The 24,447-nt window shown below is 39.7% G+C and overlaps 1 protein-coding gene across 1 annotated transcript; it reads right to left on the bottom strand.

Moving 5' to 3' along the window:
• Positions 1-23,010: 23,010 nt before the first annotated feature.
• BT62DRAFT_271350 (uncharacterized protein) lies at positions 23,011-24,282 on the bottom strand. Its single transcript, XM_043180323.1, has 3 exons — positions 23,936-24,282; positions 23,812-23,886; positions 23,011-23,760 (listed from the first exon to the last, which is right to left on the bottom strand). Exons 1-3 carry the CDS (start codon positions 24,115-24,117, stop codon positions 23,124-23,126), a joined length of 894 nt encoding a protein of 297 aa, XP_043045420.1. The 5' UTR covers positions 24,118-24,282; the 3' UTR covers positions 23,011-23,123.
• Between the last annotated feature and the right edge of the window lie 165 nt (positions 24,283-24,447).

The raw sequence follows: 24,447 nt of genomic DNA, 5'->3' as shown, positions 1-24,447 counted from the left end.
TATATAAGCTTGAGGATTTCATGAAGTATATAGCAGAAGAAGTAGATAAAGAAATGCTATAGAAGGAGATACAAAGAGCATGGGTTGAGGAATACCATGACTTATATTGAACAGAGGTAATATTTCTATAGTATGATACTAAGTGGTTAGCATTGCAGATGGGACTTTTATATATTAATGCAGAACCAGAAGAACAACAGAACATTCTACAGCATGCAGCCACTCAACATGCTGTGCAGATCTATAATGTCAGACATCTGGAAGACTGGCTCTACAAGCTACTAGCCTATAAATCAAAGTTTGATGTCCAACCAATGCCTTAGCCACCCTCTATCACCCTAAAAAGAGCCATCTATATAGCACTCTCAGTACAAAGCTAACAAAGCTGGCAGTCATACTCCACACCATTGGTCCAGTCCTCAGCATTTTGGCTCTCTCACTCTAGACCCCAACCAATCTCTCAAGCCATATATCTCTGAGCTGGCAAGAGGAGCTGACTCCTCAGCACTCAACCACCACCAGATGAAGCTACAGGCAGTAACACCAGAAAGGAACTAATCCATGACAATTCAGAGGCAGTCTGCCTAGGATTCACCATATGTGATGGGGTGATCATGTGAAAAGAAGCTGCACCTCAAGGAAGCCCTGTTGCTGATAATAGATCCCTTCATTCATTCTCCAGGCCACCAACTAACTGGCAGCACCCACCCTTTAATGAGTGGTCTAATCCAATGGGACTACTACCAAAGAATGCTGCTGTCTTTCAGTGCAAACCTGACTTACTCCAGAAACTCTGACCTTTTAAGAGGGCCTCTGATGATATCAACCATTTTCTCATAGACTGCAAACAGTATTTTGAAGTCTATACCATATACCTGAGAACTGACATAAACCATGTCATTTTTGCCACCTCTTATCTGGAGGATAAAGCAAAAGTATGGTGGATCCTAATCTCTCCAATTTTAATCAATCACAAGAGAACATTATCAGTATCCCTCATGGCCAGTGTTTAAGCAGATGCTAAATGACAAATTCATTGATCTGGCAATACAAGAAGTACACAAGCAAAAGATCAAGGAATAGAAGATAGGAGATAAGATGGCAACTGATTATTTTGACAAACTGCAGCAACTTGCCAAACTCACTGGAATACAGGATGATATTGCTGACAATGAGTGAATGGTTGAGACTCTCAAGAGAGGATCTCTGCCCTCATACATCATGATAATCTCAGCTATTGAAAAGTTCATCCCAAAGGGCTACAATAAATGGAAGGAGAGGATTGTCAAAATATACAAGAAGCAACAAAGACAGAAGGCAGAGCAGTCCACTCTGCAGGACTATTAGAAGCTGAATCAGTCTTTAGTCTCAGAGTCCAAATCCAACAATGCACTTAAAATAGGATTGTCGATAGCCAGTGCTGCTTATAGCATACAGAAGACAGGAACAGGGACTATATACACAGGAGCAGAGAAGCTCATGGATATTAACTAACTAAAGAAGGAGAGAAAATACTTCAACTGTGGCTAGAAGGGCCACATGTTGAAGAATTGCCTGAATAAGAAGCAGATCCATAAAGACATATGAGCACAGATCACTGAGCTGCAAAAGAAGGCAGAAAAACTTAGCACTGAAACAAAAATTGAGGAAGTGAAAGATGGAGCTGATCAGTGAGTGATTCCACTGGATCAGCTGAAGGACTTGATGGTGTGCAAACCACAGCTGCTGGATGGACTGATAGTACTTCTGTAGCTACCACTATGCCTAACTTATATGTGCATTTGAGTATATCTGAATCAATTTCTATTTCACACATCAAAGAATTGCTGAAGGAGAAGACTCAAATGCCTATAGCCCAAACAGGAGGAGAGATCTCCACTAGATGGCTCAAGCCATTTGATACTAAATAGACCTAGAGGGCCATCAAAGAAGCAATAAAAGCCATACTTAAGAATTAGGTACACAAAACCCAAGTTGAAGAAGTCATTGATGAAATGATCAAAGAGATAAAGGAGGCAGAGCAATGCCAAGCCTTGGAGTGGCTTAATGAACTAAGAGGACCACAGAGATATATCTGATAGATCAAAAACTAAGAATATGATCTGACAATAAGAGCCCAGATTGAAACACTCACTAACTGCTCTGTCCATGCAGTAACAGTGCTAGTTGACAGCAGCTGCACAGGCAGCTCTATAAATCATGCTTTTGTCAACAAGCACCAACTCCCCATCAGAGCCACTGCTGCTCCAATCTCTGTCTATAATGCCAACAGAACAAAGAACCAAGCAGGCTCTATAACTAAGTTCATCAAATTACAACTCATGATCAGAGATCATTCTAAAAGAATTGACCTGGCAGTCACTGATCTTGAAACTAAGGAAGTCTTTCTTGGACATGACTGATTGATCTATCACAACCCTCTGATCAACTGGAAGACTGGGAAGATCACCTTCACATATTGCAAATATCAAAGACTTTCATTTGAGCTACCAGACAAAGATTCAGATGACAAATAAGATAAAGAAATGGAAGATAGAGAGACTATCCTCACTATTGACATTCAATACGTCCTGCACATATGGGCCATACATTACACTAACAACTTGGCAGCAAAAGCCAATGCAGGAAAGAAGAAGAAAACATTTGAAGAGATAATACCTGAGTGGGTACAAGACTACAGGGACCTCTTTGAAAAGGAGAGCTTCAATGAACTCCCAGAACCCAAACTATAGTATCACACTATTGAGCTGATTCCAATGCCAACACCAACCTGGACTGTAAAACATACCCACTCAGTAATAACAAACAACAAGAACTTGACAAATCCCTTGATAAGAACCTATCTAGTGAGAGAATCTGACCATCCAAATCACCCATGGCTTCTCCATTCTTCTTTATCAAAAAGAAGGATGGCAAACTCCAGCTGGTTCAGAATTATCAAAAGCTTAATGAGATGCTGATCAAAAATCATTACCCTCTTTCTTTAATCTCAGAGCTAATGGATAAACTCTAAAGGGCCAAGTATCACACTAAGCTTAATGTCCACTAGAGATACAACAACATCTGGATCAAAGAAGGTGACAAGTGGAAGGCTGCCTTTAGAACAAATCAGAGACTGTTTGAGCCAATAGTTATGTTCTTTGGATTAACCAACTCACCAGCCACTTTCCAGTGGATGATGAACAATATCTTCAAGGACCTCATTGCCATCAGAAAAGTGACCATTTATCTCAATGACATCCTGATCATATCAAAAACTAAAAAAGAACACTGCATACTAGTATGGCAGGTGTTGGCCCTGATGAAGAAACACAAACTATTCCTCAAAGTGGAGAAGTGTGAATTTGAGGTATTAGAAATAGAATACTTAGGGATCATCATTAGCAAGAGAAGCATCTGCATAGACTCCATCAAAGTGGCCAGGGTAGTTGAGTAGCTGGAACCAACAAAGAAGAAGAAGCTCCAGTCCTTTCTAGGATTCACAAACTTCTACTGCCAGTTTATATAAGACTATAGCAAAATCATTTGACCAATAATGCAACTAACCAGCAATGCTCCCTAGACATAGAGACTATCACAACAGACAGCCTTCAATAACTTAAAACAACACCTTATAAAGAATGTAGTACTAGTCATTCTGAACCAAGATGGCAAATTCCAAGTAAAAGCTGATTCAAGCAAGAATGCTATAGAGGCCATCCTATCTCAAAAACAAGATTGAAAATGGTGACCAATTGTCTTCCTCTCTAAAGCCTTAACAGTGACCAAATGAAATTATGAGATTTATGACAAGGAGTTGCTTGTGATAATGCTCACCTTAGAGAAGTGGCAACATTACCTCATTGGTGCAACTAAGACCTTTAAGATTTGGACAGACCACTAAAATCTCAGATATTTCTATCAACCACAAAAACTGAATTAGCAACAAGTCTGCTGGATAACAGAGTTAAGCCAATATCTTTACACTCTACATCATAAGACAGAGACAGCAAACAAAAAGACTGATCTTCTCAGTTGATATGCTGATCATGATCAAGGAGGATATGATAATGAGAGAGTAACATTGCTAAAGCTCAAACACTTCTGAGCAATGATCATGCCAACTGAAAAAGAGATCCATAAATGAATTAAAAGTGTGACCAGAGACACCAGCAAATAAAACCAGCATGTGACCCCATCTCTAAACCATGAAAGGAGAATGACAAGAAAGAAAGGACTGATCTGCTATGATAGGCAGATTTACATTCTCTGAGACTAAGAGTTATGAGGCAAGATCATTGCCACATGTTATGATCATACCATTAGGAGACATCCAGAAATCATAAAAACTAAAAAATTAGTTTTACACAAGTATTAGTGACTGAAGATAGGTCAGAACATTGAGCGATATATAAAGAGATGTAAAACCTGTCAGCAAGAAAAGTCCTCAATCCAAGCAAAGGCAGTATCACTCCATCCCAACAAAGTAGCTCAATCACCCTGAACTCATATCTTCATTAATATGATCATAGGACTTCCAGACTGTAATGACTATAATGCAATCATTGTCATTGTAGACAGATTCTCAAAAGCAATCATTCTGATTGCATGCATGATAGAGTTAACATCCAAAGAATGGGCAAAGATCTTATAGAATGAGGTCTATGCCAAATATGGAATGTCACAGGTCATTATCCCTGATAGAGGACTGCAGTTCATCTCTAAGTTTATAGATGACTTATATAAATTACTCAACATCTGGCAAAATACTTCTACTGCATACCACCTACAGACTGATGGCCAAATGAAAAGAGTCAATCAGGAAGTTGAAAAATATCTCTGCCTTTTCATAAACTATCAGCAAGATGATTGAGTTGAATGGCTCACTCTAGCAGCCTTCTAACACAATAATCAGGTCTACTCTACAACAGGCAACTCACTATTTTTTATAAACTACAAACATTACTCAAACATCACCCAAACAAAATGTGCCTATATCACTATGCCAGTATCTACCAAGTTCACCACCATCATGTCAAAGACCCACAATGAAATGCATATCATGCTCAAGAAAGCAGCCTTATCTATAAAGAAGCAGTATAATATACATCACCAAACTGCATACACATACAATATAAATGACAAGGTTTGATTAGACACAACCAACCTTCACTTGCCACAGCTAAAACAAAAGCTTTCTGACAAATGCATGGGCCTGTTCTCAGTAATAGCTAAAATTAGAGCATCTGCCTATTGTCTGCACCTGCTGGCACATTGAAAAATTCACAATATCTTCAATGAGATGTTATTAACACCATATGTTGCATCAGCATTTCTTAACCAGGAACAGCCACAGCCTCTGCCTTTTGACCCAATCAATGATGAAGAACACTATAAAATCAATCAAATATTAAACTACAAACTATGCAAAGTCAAGGCAAAAGATGGTGATATAACTACTACAGTCAACTATTTGGTTAATTGAAAAGGTTATAGCCCTGAATCCAACCAATGGATTAATGAAAAGTGAATGGATATGGTGGATGCTATATGAAGCTATGAATTATCCCTAAATTAAGCTATCAGGACAATAGTCTTAAGGAGGAGGTAATGTTATGATTTTCTTTTATTTTCTTCTATTGGTGCTTAATCAGAGTGCCTAGACCAGTGCTTAGGATTATGGGATGCTTAGTTATCACAATAAGCCCAATGAGCTATTGTCTTCAATGTCAGCATTGCCTAACAATACATAGTAGCACTATTGTGGATAATAATAATGCTCAAGAACAATGAGCATAATAGCCAGCACAAACATAATAAGTAGAGGTATTTATAGTAGTACAATGACATATATATAAGCAGAGCAGCTCTTGCTGGTACAATCCAGCTTCAAGCTAAAGTTTATTCACACTACTCTATTCTCAAGCCAATCACTAAAGTCTTGTCACATTACAATCTATAGTCATATCAGTGGACTCTGATACTCTCACTCAAAGTGTGAAGTGATGTCAGTTTATCACATGCCCAGAATCACATGCAGCTTGGATCTAACAGTTTCAGTGCTTGAGAGACTTGGTGTTGGGTTTCAGTATTTATTGGATTTTGGAGTTCTCTAAGTTAAGCTGGGCACTATAGCTCTACAGTTTAAGCCTCAATTCATATACTGTATCTTATTCCTACTCTCTTTGCAAGTATTGCATCTTAGAACACAAGCTAGCCTTGAATAAATTGCCTTTATATCTTTATATCTAATTTATCTGAGTCCGCAGAATGCTTCTACTGTACTCAAACCACTCAAACTCACCCATATTAGTGATCATGCATTAAATGGTTAGATGTAGATATTTGAGAGTTTATTCCTCATTCACCTCTCTTAGCTGCTTAGCTGTTTTCCAGCACATCACTATTTTAGATGTATCCACTCTTTTAGCAAGACTAAGACTACTGGATTCAGAGATTCTTTTATAGCTCATAACACTCAGGCAGCCATATCTGACTTTCTCTATCCAGTGATTTTGGTTTCTTTTAGTATGAGGTGCTCCTCTTTTGGGTACTCCACTGTCTGCTTGGGCTGAGACTTTCCCACAGAGGCTCCACACTATATGGATCATTCTATCCTTGGTTCTAAAGATAACACTTGTGATATAAGCTCTATTTTTTTCTGTTGTTCTTTTTCAGTTTTAGGCAGAATAATAAATCATACTTTATGAGGCATCACTCACCCTATTCAGCTTTTTAAAGCATTTGAGTTTTTTTATATACAGTTTTTTCTTTTGAGCAGCAAATATTTATTTCTGGTACCTATAGAAATAGTTTTAGTAAGTATAGTGTCCAGTTTGGAATGTGCTAATTTAATACCATCTGCTTTAGTCAAAAAAGTGTTTAAAACCTATCCACATATATATCAAGAGGTTACTTGCTAAAATCCTTCTGGGATTTGGTTTCTCCTTCTTTTCTTTTCTCATCTTTAATAGCTTGGTCCAATTCTTTCTGTGCTTTTCAACTGGCCATTTCTTTCTAATACATCTGACTCAATTGCTTTCATTCATCATCTGAAAACTTCATTTCATAAATATTTCATGAGGCAGGAGACTGACTATTCAATGCAGTGTTCAGAGCAGATCTTTGAGGCTGAGGTTTGCAGGATTTTAGACAGTGTTATGATTTTTTTTCATTTTACTCTTGTTTTTCACAGAATAACCTCTATTCATGCTTAGTCAGAGTGTCTAAACTAAGTGCTTAAGATTATAGGATAAGGCTTAGTCATCACAACAGCCAAGTTGATTATTGTCTTTCGATGCAACAGCATTGCCCAATGATGCACAATAAACCTTTTATATACAGTAGTGACACCCTAGGACAATGAGCACAAAAGACTTAGTAATATATAATAGAAAGTAGTATAATTAGATACAACTTGTACAGTATTTAAGACAGCTCATCCTCACTGGTAAACCCCAGCTTTGAGCTAAAGTTTATCTTCATACCACTTTATTCTCAAGCCAAGCCTAAGGCCTTGACATATAATAACTAATATCCACAATAAGTGAACTCTGACATTCTACTTGAAGTGTGAAGTGACATCAGTTTATCATGTGTTTATAGTCACATACAACTTGGATCTAACAATTAGCTCAAAGCTTTCCTTTCTCTTTCCTTATGCATGACTAGTATGAAGGAAACTGAATGCCCTTGATCAATATCAATCTATCAGACCCTAACTTCACTCATGGGTTCTTCAAACTCCTTGCTTCTATCATTGGAACCCTGCTAGGCTTATTAGTGATCATACAGCTGTGTCATGGATACCAATCAGTTATCACCTGAGCCATCAGATGCTATCAAGAGTTTCAACATATCTGATAAATTCTATAAAATGTAACCCCTGATCTCCCACTACATGACATCCCTGAATCCCAAAGAATGTTCCACCAGCCACTGATAAGCTCCTTATCAGAAGCTGAACTTAGCAGCCTGCATCAAGAGAACATTCAGAAAGAAAGACAAGAATTTCTCTAACAATCAATTAGAAACTATGACAATCACCTTATAGGATTCTGAAACCTATGAGTTTCACCTCCAGTCTCTGATCATGAAGACAAGGACATCCCTGAGGGTTTCTTTGAGCAGTCTCCATCTCTTGACCCTTCCTCTGTCTTTTGAATCTATGAGATTGCTGACTGTGCCAGAGATTCTCTTGAGACTATTAGGGTAGCTCAGAGATCCCAGCATAACTCTTCAGACTCCTCACCTCTCTACATCACCCTCACATGAAGCCCTGCCTTAACCTAATACTCTATTGGAACTAGCAGCAGAATGGGAAGAATATCTGACTAAAGACTCAATGACAAGCAAAGAAAATGAAAAGTGCAGGACAAGATTATCCATTAATATTTCTTCATCTGAGACCTCAACATCCTGTTCAATTATAATGCAGCAGTATTACAGGAGGAAAGGTGGATCTGAAGTCCACACTCTTTTGATCTCATTGATTTCATTCAAGCTGAAGCCTAGCAAAAAGCAGGAGAAGCAGAGTGGGACTGACAACAATAACAACAACAGTGAGAAGCTGAGGCAGCTTGTCTCAGAAGCAGTTCTCCAGACTGGTATGAGCTCTGTTTGAAGCTCTCACTCTCTTCTTCCATCTTCCAGGAACCTAGCACCAGCAATAAGCATGATCCATGGGCAGGCAAACCTGCTGAAACTCTTTCTGCCAACAAAGTAAGAAGAAGGAGGGATAATAGAGTCTCTCATTCTGAGCAAGCTGATTTCCACCCCATCAGCCCTGAAACCCTTGAATATCACTCTTTCTGATACACCTCCAGTGCTGACACTGCCCTTAAGGATGATGAGTCCATTCTTGAGCACTACAAGCTTTGAGTACCTCTCAATACCCATGTTTCTACTCATGCCCTTCAAGGTTTTCTTGGAAGCAGAGTCACTTGACAATTTCTCAATGAGTGATTCTATGAAAACTTCCATGTCTATAGCAAGAGAGTGAAGGTCATGCAAGCATCAGATGGGAACCAGTATGACAACAAGATTGAAAGTCATTTCTGAGCAGAGTACATCACTACAGCAGCCCTGCCCCTTCAAGCCCCACTGCTGGCCCCAGCACACAGTCAGAACAGTGGATCACAAGCAACATTCTGATCCCCTAGGAGTGAGGAGAGTTTCTTTGTCTAGCTCACTATCTCTCTTATTGAGGATGAGAAGGATGAAGGCCAACTGGATAAAAAAGACAAGAACAGCAGGAGCAGTGACTTGCCTCATAGGATTGCCAGAGATCTCAATTATTTTTACCTGAAAGACACAGATAAAGAAGCTCTGAAAGAAGAAATATGAAGAAATAGGGAGCAGGAATTTGAAGAGTTATACCAGAGGAGGGTAATGTACCTATAGTGTGATGATAACTGATTATCAACCTCCATAGGCAATTTATATATTAATGAACCAACTAAATGATGGGAGATTCTTAGACATACCACCACAGAATATGTGGCAGAAGAATATAATCAACAGCACTCTGAAGATTAACTCAGCAGGCTATTAGCCTATCAATCTCCACCAAAAGTCTGATCAATGTCTTGGTCACCACCTATCACTCTAAAGCAAGCCACATACATGGCCTTCTCTATCCAGAGTCAATATTCATACTCCACCTCCTCAGTACAAACAGTAGCAATATGGCTCACTAGGATCTGCACATGGCCTAAATTTCAATCTATCAACTACTGTAACCCATGGACAAAGACCAACAGTCAACTATTAGCTGCCCAATCTCCACTAGACAAAGCTACAGAGAGTGGCTCTAGCAAAGAACCAGTTCAGGATGACTCAGAAGCTATCCAGTTAGGGTTCACTATATGAAACAGAGTAATTGTGCAAAAAAAAGCCATTTCCCAGAGCAGTCCCATAGCAGATAATAATTTCTTTTATTTATTCTCCAGGCTGCCAACTGAGTGGCAGCACCTGCCTTTTAAAGAATAGCTAAATCTGATAGGACCTTTGCCAGAGAATGCCATGATGCTACAATATAAATCAAACTTGCTCTGGAAGCCTTGACCATTCAAAGAGGCCTCAGATGATATTGATCGATTCTTGATCAACTGCAAGCAATATTTCAAGATATACATCAGATACCTTGGCACTGACATGAATCATGTAGTATTTGCAGCCTCATATCTTAAAGACAAAGCAAAGACATGATGGATTTTGATTTTGCCCAACTTCTGATCAATCATAAGAGGACACTATTGATACCTCTTTTAGCCAATATTCAAACAAATGCTCAATAATAAGTTTATTAATCTGGCTATATAGGAGGTACATAAACAAAAGATCAAGAACTGAAAGATGGGAGATAAGGCAGCAACCAACTATTTCAATGAGTTGGAATGACTTGCCAAGCTAGCAGGAATATGGGATGATATAGCAGATGACAGAAGAATGGTTGAAGCTCTCAAGAGAGAAACCTTGTCTTCCTATATTATCATGATTGCAGCTATCAGGATCAAACAACTGATCTTAAAGAGATATGATGAATGGAAAGAACAAATCATCAAGATGTATAAGAAATGACAGTGGCAGAAGACAGAGCAAAACACCCTGCAGGATTACTAAAAGCTGAATCAGTCACCTCTCAGTAAAAATGCCACCAGCAAGCTAGGATCCTTGATGGCTAGCACATTCTATACAGCCCAGAAGATGGGCATCAGAACTACATACACAGGAGCAGGAAAGCCAATAGATATCAACTGGCTCAAGAAGAAAGAGAAGTGCTTTAACTGTGATCAAAAGAGCCACATGTCAAAAAACTGCTCCAAAAAGAAGTGAACCTGAGAAGACATTTGGGCTCAAATCACCAAACTCTAGAAGGAGAAAGAAGGCCTGAGCTCCAATGTGAAGGAGGAGGAAGTAAAAGATGGGGCCAACCAGTGAGCAATTCCACTGGATCAGCCAAAGGACTTTATGGTGTGCAAACAATATCTACTAAAAGGACTGATACCTCTGTAGTTACACATATGCCTAAATTATGTGTGCATTTGAATATACCCTAATCAACCTCTATTTTGCATACCAAAAAATCACTGAAAAAACAAACTCAAACACCTATAGGCCAAACAAGAGGAGAGGCCTCCAAGGTATGACTCCAACTATTCAAACTGAATGAACATGAAGAGCCATCAAAGAAGCACCAACAGAAGAGGCAGCAAGAGTAGTACTCAAGAATTAGATGCATAAGACCTGAACCAAGGAGGTCAACAATGAGATGTTTAAAGAAATGCAGAAGGTGGAAATATTCTAGGCTATCAAATGGCTTGACAAACTAAGTGGACTCTGATGATTCATCTGCAGAGCCAAGACAGCAGGACAGGACCTCACAATCAAAGCCCAAGTTGAGACTCTCACCAACTGGGTGGCTCACTCAGTAATCATCCTAATTGACAGTGGCTGCACTGATAGCTTGATAAACCATGCCTTTGTCAATAAGCACCAGCTTTCCACCAGACCTACTGTGGCTCTTATTCCTGTGTACAATGTGGATGGGACCAAGAATCAAGCTGGTTCAATCACTGAGTTTGTTGAACTCTGACTCACAATTGGAGATCATTCTGAACAGATCAACTTAGCTATGACTGACCTAGAGATCAAAGAGGTGTTCTTCAGACATGACTGGCTAATCAGACACAATCTGCTGATTAACTGAAAGACTGGAAAGATAATATTTGCCTGGTGCAGGTGCCAGAAAATCCTATTTGAGTTGCTTGACAGAAATCCTAAGAATAGGTGGGATGAAGAAATGGAGGATGGTGAAACCATTCTCATCATCAACCTACAAGAGGAGATTCACATATGTGCTGTACACCATGCCAATGATCTAGCAGCAAGGGTGCATAAATAGAAGGAGAAAACATTCAAAGAAATAGTGCCTGACTGGGCTCAGAACTTCAAAGATCTGTTCAAAAAAGAAAGTTTCAATAAACTTCCAGCTCTGAAACCTTGGGATCATGCTATTGAGCTAATCTCAAGTGCAAATGCCAATTTAGACTGCAAAACATATCTGCTGAGAAACAATAAGCAACAGAAACTCAACAAGTTTCTGAACAAAAATCTCTTCTCTAGACAGATATAGCCCTCTAAATCTCCAATGGCTTCCCCATTCTTCTTTGTAAAAAAGAAGGATGCTAAACTCCAACCAGTATAAGATTATTGGAAGTTAAACAAGATGATGATTAAAAATCACTACTTGCTTCTCCTAATCTTGGAGTTAATGGACAAGTTGTGAGAGGCCAGATACTACACCAAACTGGATGTATGATAGAGATATAACAATATCTGCATCAAGGAGGGTGACAAGTGGAAGGCTGCTTTTCAAACAAATCAAAGACTGTTTGAGCTAACTATCATGTTTTTCAGGCTCATCAATTTGCCCACAACCTTCCAGTGGATGTTGAACAATATATTCAAAGATCTCATCACCACCAGAAATATTACCATCTATCTCAATGACATTCTCATCATATCCCAAACCAAGAAAGAGCACCAGAAGCTGGTCCATCAGGTACTCACACTAATGAGGAAGCATAAGCTCTTTCTCAAGGCTGAGAAATGTGAATTTGAGATATTGGAGACTGAATATCTCAGAGTCATCATCAGTGAAGGAAGCATTTGGATGGATCCAATCAAGATAGCTGGAGTAATAGAATGGCCCAAACTGACAAAAAAGAGGGAGCTTCAGTCATTCCTTGGGTTCACCAACTTTTACCACTGGTTCATCCAAGACTATAGCAAAATTGTTAGACCTATGATGCAATTAACCAGCAATGCCTCATGAGCATAGGAATTATCACAACAAATAGCATTTAATGATCTAAAGAGATAACTGGCTAAAGATGTCATCTTGACCATCTCAGATTAGAATGGCAAGTTCTATGTGAAGATGGACTCTAGCAAAAGAGCAATCAAGGCTGTACTATCACAGGAGCAAGGTGAAAGATGGCAACCAGTGGCCTTCCTCTCTAAAGCTCTAACTGTCACTGAATGCAACTATGAGATATATAACAAGGAGTTGCTAGCAATCATGCTTGCCCTCAAGAAATGGTGATATTACCTCATTAGAGCAGTTCAAATGTTTGAAATTTAGATCAATCACTAAAACCTCTAGTATTTCCAACAACTCCAGAAGCTCAACTGCTGATGGGCCCACTGGGTCACTGAGCTAAGTCAATACTTATATATGCTACATCACAAGACAGAGACAGCCAACAAGAAAGTGAACCTCTTTAGCCACAGGTCAGACCATGACCAAAGGGGGCATGATAATGAGGGAGTGATACTATTGTAGCTAGAGCACTTTCATGCCATAATAATGTCAACAGAGAAGAAGATCTATGAGTGTATCAAGAGTGTAATCTGAAACACTAGTAAACAGAATCAGCACATGGCCTCATCACTAAATCATAAATGAGAGATGACAAAGGAAGATAGGATAATCTGTTATAATAGATAGATCTATATCCTGAGAGATCAGGTGCTATAGAGAGAGATCATCACCATGTGCCATGACCATGCAATCCAGAGACACTCAGAGATTGCTAAAATCAAAGAACTGATACTGCATGAATACTGGTGGCTAAAGATAGAGCAGGATATTGAGTATTATATCAAGGGTTGCAAAACTTGTCAACAGGAAAAAGCCATGACACAGACCAAGACCATGCCTCTTCACCCAAATGAGATTCTCTAAACATCTTGAATGCACATCTCAGTCAACATGATAATCAGACTTTCAGAATGCAATAGCTATAATGCTATTATAGTCATCATCAACTGCTTCTCAAAGATGATCATACTGATTGCCTGCTCCATGGAACTCACATCAGCAGGATGGGCAAGGATACTGTGCAACAAAGTCTATGCTAAATTCAGCATGCCTCAAATGATCATCTCAGACCAGGGATCACAATTTATCTCAAAATTCTTAGACAATCTCTACAAACTCCTCAGCATTAAATGCAATGCCTCCACAGTCTACCATCCCCAAACAGATGAGCAGATAGAATAGGCAAACCAAGAAGTCAAAAAATACTTATGACTTTTCATTAATTATTGACAGGATGACTGGATTGAGTGGCTTGCACTTGCTGCCTTTCAACACAATAATCATATTCATTCTTCAACAGGAAAAACTCCATTCTTCATTAACTATAGATAGCATCTGAATATTACACAAATCACTCAGCTCTATACCACAACCCCCACATCTACAGATTTTGCCACTATGATGATAAATATCTATAACAAAACTCATGTTGCTCTTAAAAAGGTGGCTGCAACAATGAAAAACCATCATGACACCCACTGCTGACCAGCCCATATCTATAATATGGACAACAAATTCTGGCTGGACATCTCTAATCTCCACCTCCCATGTCCCAAACAAAAACTATCTGACAAGCAAATCAGCCTTTTTCCAATCCAAGTAAAAGTGGAGGCCTCCACTTATCATTTGTCATTGCCAATACACTGGAAGATTCACAATGTCTTTAATAAGGCACTACTGTACCTTTATATCATGCCAGCCTTCTCTAACCAAAAACAACTACCACTACCACCAGACTTGATTGACAATAAGGAACACTATAAAATCAATCAAGTACTAAATCACAAACTCCAAAAAGTCAAAACAAAAGGTGGTGGGATGACCATAATGGTTGACTACCTCATAAGTTGGAAAGATTATGGCCCAGAATCAAATCAGTGGGTGAATAAAAAATGGATGAACACTATAGACATCATACATGATTATGAACTATCTCTAAATTAAGCTATCAGAATGATGGTCTTAAGGAGAGAGTAATATTATGATTTTTCCCATTTTACTCTTGTTTTCCATAGAATAACCCTGATTCATGCTTAGTCATCATAACAGTCAAGTCAGTCATTGTCTTTCAATGCAACAGCATTGCCCAATGATGCACAATAAACCTTTTGTGTACAGTAGCAATGCCCTAGGATAATGGGCACAAAGGACTCAGTAACATACAATAAAAAGTAATATAATTAGATACAACTTGTATAGTATTTAAGACAGCTCATCCTCACTGGTAAACCCCAGCTTTGAGCTAAAGTTTATCTTTATACCACTTCATTCTCAAGTCAAGCCTAAGGCCTTGACATATAATAACTAATATCCACAATAAGTGAACTCTGATGTTCCACTCAAAGTGTGAAGTGACATCAGTTTATTATGTGTTTATAGTCATGTGCAACTTGGGTCTAACAGGCAGGCACAAGATAAGTGCTCTTTCTCTCTGCAATTGAAGCACTTTTCTTTCTTTCAGAGTGTATCTATATCCATCAGCTGCTTCTGACCATCATACACAGTTTCAGTTCTCATCCTCTTGTCACTTGTAGTCATTTCTTTTGGAGCTGACCCACTGGCAACAGCCTTTTCTCCACTTATAGTGGCTTTCACTTTCTTATAGCTGAGAGTGTTGACTCAATAATTGTAGTCTATCTGCAGAATCTTTTTTTTCCACTCATTATAAGTGGAGGGAAAATTGTTGTCTCCATAGGCAATGATATTGCAGAGATTGGGTTGGACCACATTCTTGATCTGCTCTAACATAGCTTTATGATTGCACATTTTCTCAGCCTGATATACTAACTCTTTGAATTTTTGAAAGAATTTCTTAGCATTGATAAAGGTGGTCTGTTATAAGACATACCACTTGGTAGCTTGAACCTTTTGTTCTGTGTTTAGCTTGAATTGTCATTATACAGCTTCTTTGAATTATAGGTTGGAGGAGTATCTCCACTGTCCTGTAGTTGGGTCATAAAAGTACTGTTCCTGTAAGCTTCACTATTCTTGTGCTGTGCTTTTGAATCAGGTTGTACAGAATATTACTCAGTGAGAACTGAATCCAGTGGGACTTATGGAGAAGTAGATGCTGTACATCTCAAAATATACTTTGCATTGTTGGGAAAAGTGTTTCAAGTCCAGGCTTTCTTCTTTAAATGGTACTGGCTCACAAGCTATAGTTGGCTTTAAATTTCTCCAGGACTCCATGGTTTCAGACTCTCATGGAGATGGAGTGTCAGGCAGTAGTGGTAGCAGCATTGATAGTAGAGCTGGCTTTTTGGGTCTAGACAAGAACCACAGCCTCTGGTCATACTGAGGATGGTCTAGTGGTTCTTTGGAGAATAGAAGAAATAGTGCTGCCAGCTTTTTCCTCTCTTTTTTTTGCTAGAGGATGTCAATAAAGCTGAAGATCTGGCATCTTCAGGCTCTGCTCTGGCAAATAGATGAATGAGTATGGCTGAGATTTGCTAAAAAGTCTGCTAGAAAGGGTTTCAGCTTCTCCAACTGCTTAGGCTGCTTCCTGCTGATGGTGATCATTCAGATGCATGATAAGGAGAAGAAAATAAAGGATCTCAGCATCTCTTGGCATTTTATACTACTTCTGCTACTCTAGTTTTCACCCATGCTCTGTCCACTAGATCTCTGATATGCTCTGGCAGTGCAAGATATCAGAGTCCTTCACTGGTGCCTAATCAGTAGATGTCCACCATTTGCCACTCTCTGAGCCACTGGTAATGTTTAGGCAGATTCTTCTTTCATATGAGTTCACCAGTTGAGAATATATTTGTATCTCCTGTCTAGCTCATACAGGTCCACTGTTTCTGATTTGATAGACTGAAGCTCACTCTCTCTAAGGCTGTATGCATCAACTCTGAGAATGATCTGACTGATGTCCTGCTCTTAGATCAAGAGGCTTTGAGGTGTGCTAGCTGTAAGACTGGACTCATCCATCTGCTTAGAGTAAAGCCTGGATAGGGCTCCTAGCATATGCTCTCAGTAATAGTCAGCAGTGGGAGCAGCCATATTTCTGGTTGGGAGTTGGCTTGTATGGCCATCATTCCCTTGTACTGACTCTCTCTTGTCAGAGGTGGCCAGTTGGATGACAAGAGAGAGGCATTCAACTCTCCCTCTTTCACTTTGTACACTTCTGGATCCTAGAGATCAGATGATATAATCTGTGCTGCTAGTGTCTATAGGTTCTGGGGCCATTGGCCAGATGATGATGCTCTCTTGACTTGAGAGTGCATAGGATGCTGGTTGGAGGGCTTGACAAAGGAGATCCACTCTTCATTAGCTCTGCCACTCCTCCAGTTCTCTTTTTCATCTTTTTTATTCTTTTGATAACTATATGACATGGTATCTGATAATTCTGGTTACTGCAATAAACAGGCAAGCACCTGTGATGAAGGTGGCAATAATGTTTCTGAGTGCAAGTTTTATATGCTAGTCTTTGGCAAAATGCCATTGGACTGAGGCATGTAAAGTCTTGAGCTAATTGTTAGGCCTCTGGTAAACACTCACAAATATCTAGCACTGCTTCTACTAGGGTCTGATTCTAGGTTCTGAGTCTGGGTCTGATTTTGGTATAAGAGTATAATGAGGATGATAAGATAGGCAATAAGGATTTTGCAGATAGAGATGAAGAGTTGTGGCTGATAGATATAATCTGTTATTGTGGCAAGAGTATTCACACTAGATAATCAGAGAGTTTAGCAGGTGTAGTAAATCTTAGCTCAAGACTGGGATACATCAGTGTGTACTACTGCCTTAAATACTGTTTAAAGAATCTTATATCTTACAGGCAACTATTATCTGCTTTTCATGTTCTCTGCTCATTGTCTGGAATAACAATGACTGTGCTCTTGCTTTTGTTCATCATTGTCACTCTGCTATACTATTGCTATGGTGAGTTTTCCATATGCTGCAGTTCCTATTGTATTCAAGATATGAGACAGCAATAGTTACTGCATTGTTTGTTGTCATCTTATTGTGTATCAATAAATAAGGTATAGTCATAGTGTCATCATGTCTTTATCATCTTTTGTAAGATCAGCCTGAGGTCAGGATTGATAAGTATCTGCTTACTAAGCATTGACAAGTCATGATTTAGAGGCAAAAATCATGACAATATCTCTTATCATTATTGCCTATCTTATCATTCTTATCATTCTTCAGTATCAACAACAGCACTCAAAATCAGATTCTGGCAGAAGCAGTGTCAGACCTTTGTGATTGTTTGATAGTAGCATAACAAGAATAGGCATCCAATAATCTGTAGAAGTGATAAAGTGAATAATTATCCTCTTAAACTCTTGGTCACTCAGGACTATCATATGAAGATCATTAACAGCATGTCATTTTGTATGCAAGTCAGCAACATAAGCATTTATATCACTATTCCTATTGAACCTTATAGAGTTTAGTGATGCTTCAGCCTCTGACAGGGCCATATCAGTCTTTTTAGCATGTTTAGTGCTAATAGACTCTTAGCATTTTTTCCATTCCATCTGTTTTGATCTCTAGTCTAATAGAGTCAAGAATATTGAGCATGATATGAGAGTAAGTCAGTTGATCATAAAAAACCCATTTGTTGTAGAATAGAGAAAGAGTAGATGGAGGTGAGGTCTGATAATAATAGTACAGTTGCAGGTGTAGTTGTAATAGCTCTGGAGATGGTGAGGCAAGTAGTAGTTTCTTTGATGTATTCTTATAACTCTTTTAGTTATCTATAGCTTTCAGAAGGCATAGTTCTTCTCATTGAAGTGGCTACTTGTGTCCAGGAGAATTGTAACTCTTGGTGTCAATGATATTGATTAGAGGTGTGATAATAATAGTGAGAGCACTGTAATGTGATATAATATTGTAGTTAGAGTGGTAGATTAAGTTGTACTTTCACTGTGTATTCTTCTTGACTGAGACTTTAAGCAATGGTACTCATAACCTATTGATAGAAAAATATAAGTAATATTCTATAAATAAGAGTGAATAATATAATAAAGGATACAGTAATAGTATATATATCTCAGTCAGGCACAGCATAAGTGAAATGACTGAAGTATACAGGTATCTATAGCCAAGCTATATAGGTGATTGAGTAGTGACAGGAGTTGTATACATATATACAGTTGACTATCTCACAATGTATATGATTGAAAGACACCAAAACCATATGCATTTATAGATTTATGCAGAACCAAAATAGCACATATTGTGATATGTGACTTATATGACAATATTGTTGTCATTGCCTCAAAATGCTGTCAGTGGCTTTTAGATCAGCTTTCCATGCATCTTCTTGAATAATGCCTTCTCAACTTTCTCAGCTGTGATACTAATCCACTCTGGTCACCTTGTGAAACACAAAATGCCTCCAGCTTTCAAATAAGCTCAAACCCTTCTCTTGTAGTTATCAAGATCTGTTTTTCCTCACCCTTCTCTTCCTCCTCATCATCATCAATGATAGTTACTTCTCTATTTTCTACTGCAATATTATGCTTGACAGCAGCAACAATCTTCTCATCTGTTGGCATCATCTCAAAATCTTCAATATACTCTTCCACAATAGAGTTAACTATCTCTTCAATAGTTAGAATAGGATCAAACATGCAATTTTATTGTTTTAATTCAACAAGGTAGTCCTTCAATATTATCTCTGCTGTCTGGAGCTGTTGAATGGGAGCAATTTGGATGGGAGATATATTCATTTTTGACTGTGATAAAGGAGCCAACTGATTGACTGTCTCCAGTGCTTTACCAACATCATTCTCTGCATTCATAACAGCTATAAGAGCAGGATGCCAGTCAGCATCAGTGTATTGGTTCTCAAGCAGATTCTGCAATGTCTGTTCAATCTCTGGAGGCACATATTTGTCTGTAGAGAGCAGAGTCATAAACAAGATTCTATGCAGACTTAAAAAGTGAGGTGTCTTGGAAATCATTGGATGATGTGGTGGACTATGACTCAGATGCATTATTAGGCATTACACCAGTGTGTTCCTAGCAGTTTGCTATCATTTTGCTACTGACATTTGCTCAAGCATCATGAGCAATAGTCATAGCTTTAAGGAGATCAAGCTTAAAGATTTCAGACTCTCCAAAATCATTGAGATCAAGTGCATAGATACATATGGCATTTCAATAATGTGTCTTGAAGCAGCAGATAATACCAGCATCTAGCAGCTGAACATATGAAGTCATATTGGGCTCAAAGAGCTCCAGCTTTGTGTTATGGGGTGTATAAGTGATGAAATGCCTTTGAAAGTTGTCCAAGGTCAGCAGAATCTGCCATATCTCTCTCTTCATCTTTAAATCAAACATCTTCACTCACTCCATAAATAATTCACTTGTTATCCAGGCCTTCTTGTTATTCCAATAATAGAATCCCATTGCTATCAGACTCTTTTTCTTGAAACATTGTGGTTGCTTTGACTTTTCAATGAAAATAACTGGCATCTGCTCACTCCTATCTGCATTCACAGCAAAACACATGATGATGTGGAACTTGTCCTGTTTCCATCAACTCATAGGACCAGATGCCAAGGTATAATCTGAGATGGCAAAAATGACAAGACTAGATTCATTAATGTTCCACCTGTCCCACATCACATATTTCACCATAATGCTGTGAAGATGCACATGTTCTTTTTCCACTGCCACCATATCCACTGAGCCTGCTTCTTCATGCCACCAAACCTTCTAAATCTTCTCTGCCTTGCAGAATGACCTCAACCATGTCTCTCCTTTCAAATACTGATCCTCTGAAACATCTATTAGATTTTCAATCTGATTTTGCTTCTCTATCAGCATTGCACCAGTCATAGTCTCACCTCAGAGCTGCATGTTCTGATACCAGAATGCAACAGCATACTCCACATCAGATCAGATGACAATGTGAGACTTTTTGGATGACAGTGTATTAGAGTTCTCATTTGCATGCTGTTTGATTTTTGTATGAGATGCCAGTTGTTATGATTTTTCCTATTTTCTTTCTTTCTTTCTTTGATTTATTCAGGGTTGACTCCTATTTCTGCTTAGTCAGAGCACCTAGACTCAGTGCTTAGGATTGTGGGAATGCTTAGTCATCAGCACTGCCCTGATTCTGGTCACTGCTGTGAAGTCATGTGGCAGCACAATGGGAGAGAAGCCTCTCTTATCTCTTCACAGCAAGGTGCAGCAGTAACAGCACAACAGCAAGACAACAGCTTTTGTGGAGAGCCTGGCAACAGCAGGAGTAACAGCTCTATGGCAGACAATATCTTTTGTGAACATTTATTAATAGTCAGATAACAGAACAGTATTTAAGTAGCATAGCTCTCACTGTAATACACCAGCTTCAAGCTAAAGTTTATTCTTCACCATCTTATCTCGAGCAACTTGCAAATGCCTTGATCACACAATACTAATAGTGCATCAGTGAACTCTAACAGTATAACCTGAAGTATGAGGTTCTGTTAGTTTATCATGTGTTATCAGTCATATGGAGTTTGGGCTTAACACCAGTTTTTATGAAAGAGTTGGTTGTATAAAGAGCAGTGCACCTTCCTTTCAGTTTGTCAAATATGCCACAATGTCAGCATGTCAATAGAAAGGATGGTCATCAACATGTTTGAATACTACAAGCCAGTCTCCTGTTGTGAGATATGAGTGGGAGGTCTACTTTGGAGGCTGAGCTGATGATGTGTACATTGGGACTTTCTCCTTCTGTTTTATATGCTCATATGGATTTGCAGATTTAGCACATGGTTTTTGTGTTGGTTTAAGAGACATGTTTATAGAGATATAGACTGCACCACTTTACAATAATTTTTTTTCTGTTTGTCATAGTCCATACAAACAAATTATGTTCTTCATCATTCTAATACATGCATAATGTCATATTGGCTTACTACAGTTTTGGATCTGACAATGCATATTTCTAACTAAAACCATATGCATTTCTAGCCCATTTCCCTGCTCTCTGACTGTGTTCCAGCTCAATCTGTATGCAAAGTCAGACCTATGCATTTCAATATCATGCATTGTGCAATAGTCAACTGTAGTAAGTAGGAATAAGTGATAGTTGAAAGATATAGTAAATGAAACCAAGTGATAATCAAAAAGAGAAGGTAAAGGTATACATATGGATATTCTCCAGCATTTACTGCAGTGATGAAGGGCATGCTACTATGACCATGCACCAAGGTCACTTTGGATGATGATATCATCTTTGAAGCAGTCACAAATAGCACTTCCCAGTGCCCAACTGAAGAATAGAGCAAAGACATTGCCACCGGAAAGATTCACCAATTTGCAAAGCTGCTGGCAGGAGAAGTTGATAGGGTGATTTCGTGGGTAGATGAGGTAGCACTTTACAGTATCACATCTTCGACAATCACTATAGGTACCTCTGAACATTGAGTGGACAAAGTGATATAGTGATGTGGCCAATGAGGACCTGGAAGCTATACAGCCAAATATTTTTCAAGGTTTCTTGGACTAAAGTTCAAAAGATCTGAATATCAAAATACATAAAATAACAACTCACTACGTTTTACATTCTCCTTAACAGTATTCTTGCCTCTGCATGAAAGCGGAAGTGCTATCTAGTTTCGTAAAACTGGCCATATGAAGAGAAGTCGTGAACTGGACTCTGATCGAAGGAGATGAGCGCGACTTGAAATCTGTACCAGCATTGTAGGCGCACGTCCAAACGTAGAACCAATCTCACTGTTGCTCTACGCGTCACGATACTCTAGAAATGAATTGTTGATACAACCAGACGGGCGAGGGGAATTTTCTGACGGTCGCTGGCTCAGAGGAACTGTTTCACATACATTTAAGAAACAGTTGCGATAACCAGTCTGCATACACTGATTCGTAGAGTATTATAAATAGGACATCAAAAGTACTCACGGATGGAATCCAGCGCTATTCGGACTACTTTAAGGGCTCAGTACTCAGTTCATGAACTGTAGTACTGCACATTCCCGATGAGAAATCTATACAAGACGAACCTATAGAAAACTGGTCAAGGTGTCGACTAGGCCAAGGTACGTAGATACCATGTAAACAGGAAAGTAAAGAGAAAAATACCAAGTACGATCCAAATGGGGCATACGGCCATAACGAGAAGTCGTCCAAAACGGGGCACAAAGGAGAGCCCATAACCAGGTCCATGAAGACGTGTCCTACTTTTTGCTAAATGGTAAACGATGATACAGTCCTCGCTCGTCGATATCCTCCACGAGTAGATCGGTCCTCGTCCAAAGGCCTCAAACGGTCCAAATCCCACTGTCCATTACGCCATTCCAAAGTCCGGCCCATCCCAAGATGAAGACGCGTGGGGATCCGGGTCATGTGCGTAATACGGTCCGGTGGGAGCCTCAGCAGGGACAAGCATGTTGAACGCGTTCATGCTGGCCATCGCGTCTGCTATTAATCCAAAGGGATCGCTGTTGATGAGCGGGACCAAGCTGATGCCAACCTCCTCCAAATTTCCTCCTAGGGACGGGATGGGAACGATCTCATCATCGTCGAGAGAGGGACCGGCGCTTGCGGCGGGGTACAGCTGTTTGGCCTCGGGGGAGTAGCGTGTATTACCGTGTTGGAAGCCTGTCTCGGGGGAGGTCCAGAAGTAGTCATCCTCGTTCCCGGGTGTGACTCGTGAGGGTCCGTCGAATGGGGATGCTCCACTGTCTACGAACGTTCCGCTAGGGTCGGTGCCATCGGCTGGAGCGTTGACATGGTTCAACCACGATGAAGGTGAGGGATCGGCGGTGGGTTCAATTTCGAAGGGAGTGCCGTTGGAAATACTGTCTCCACAAGGTGGAATGGTGGCTTGGTGTTTTCTCCGATGTCGAGTGAGAGCGTCCTGGGTACTTGCGCCCCAAGTACAGTCGGTGGCGTCCATGCATTTGTACTCTTCGTTACCAGAACTGATGGAGCGTGTCACTTTAGTAAGAAGATAAGTAGAATAGTGGACGCACTGGTGTCTGAGCCTGTGAGTGTCAAGATTGCTCTTTTGGAGAGGTATGACCGGACTATCTGGACAAACACCGTGGCTACCTCAATGATGAGCATGACCCAAGAGGAAGAATACAAGCTGCTAACTTCTCCGCAGCTTTGGAGTGTATCTTCATGTGTCTGTCGAGATCTTGACGTCGGGAGACCATCACGGTGCAGTCTGGGCATTGCCATCGCTGGGTTCCTCGAGCCACGGTGGAAAAGAGTCGGGAGCAGAGGTGCAGAACGTCTGTAGGGAGCGTTCTGAAGGAAAAGTGGGGGGACAGCATTTGGGTAACAAGCTGAACATGCCGGGCTTTTAAAGGCCTCAATCTGATGGATTGGTTGAACGACGCGACGATTTTTCTGCCTTATAAGCCAACTGTTAGGTGAGTAGTAACCAATCCATAGGAATAGCCGTTATAGGATGTTGCCGAATTGATTACGGTATGGCGGGGCTGCCAGAAAGGAACAAGGGCGCACCGAATAGACCAGGAACACAGGCAATCCAATTCGGTACCTTCAGGCGCTTTTCCCTAGTAAGGCAGGTCCTGACGTGATCCAGACAGAGGGAGGAGAGCCTGCTTGCAGCCGTATGTTGCAACCACTGCTAAAAGTGT

The sequence above is a fragment of the Guyanagaster necrorhizus genome (genome assembly GCF_019112545.1).
Source record: "Guyanagaster necrorhizus MCA 3950 unplaced genomic scaffold BT62scaffold_2, whole genome shotgun sequence".
Taxonomy (NCBI): Eukaryota; Fungi; Basidiomycota; class Agaricomycetes; order Agaricales; family Physalacriaceae; genus Guyanagaster; species Guyanagaster necrorhizus.
This window is presented reverse-complemented; position numbering and strand designations above follow the sequence as displayed.

Bases quoted from the DNA above. Each gene is read 5' to 3' on its own strand.
- BT62DRAFT_271350 (XM_043180323.1), bottom strand. From the start codon at position 24,117: ATGCTGTCCCCCCACTTTTCCTTCAGAACGCTCCCTACAGACGTTCTG. The intron at 23,887-23,935 runs GTTAGCAGCTTG...TCATTGAGGTAG, and splicing joins CACTCCAAAGCTGCGGAGAA to CCACGGTGTTTGTCCAGATA. The intron at 23,761-23,811 runs GTGCGTCCACTA...ACGCTCCATCAG, and splicing joins ACTCACAGGCTCAGACACCA to TTCTGGTAACGAAGAGTACA.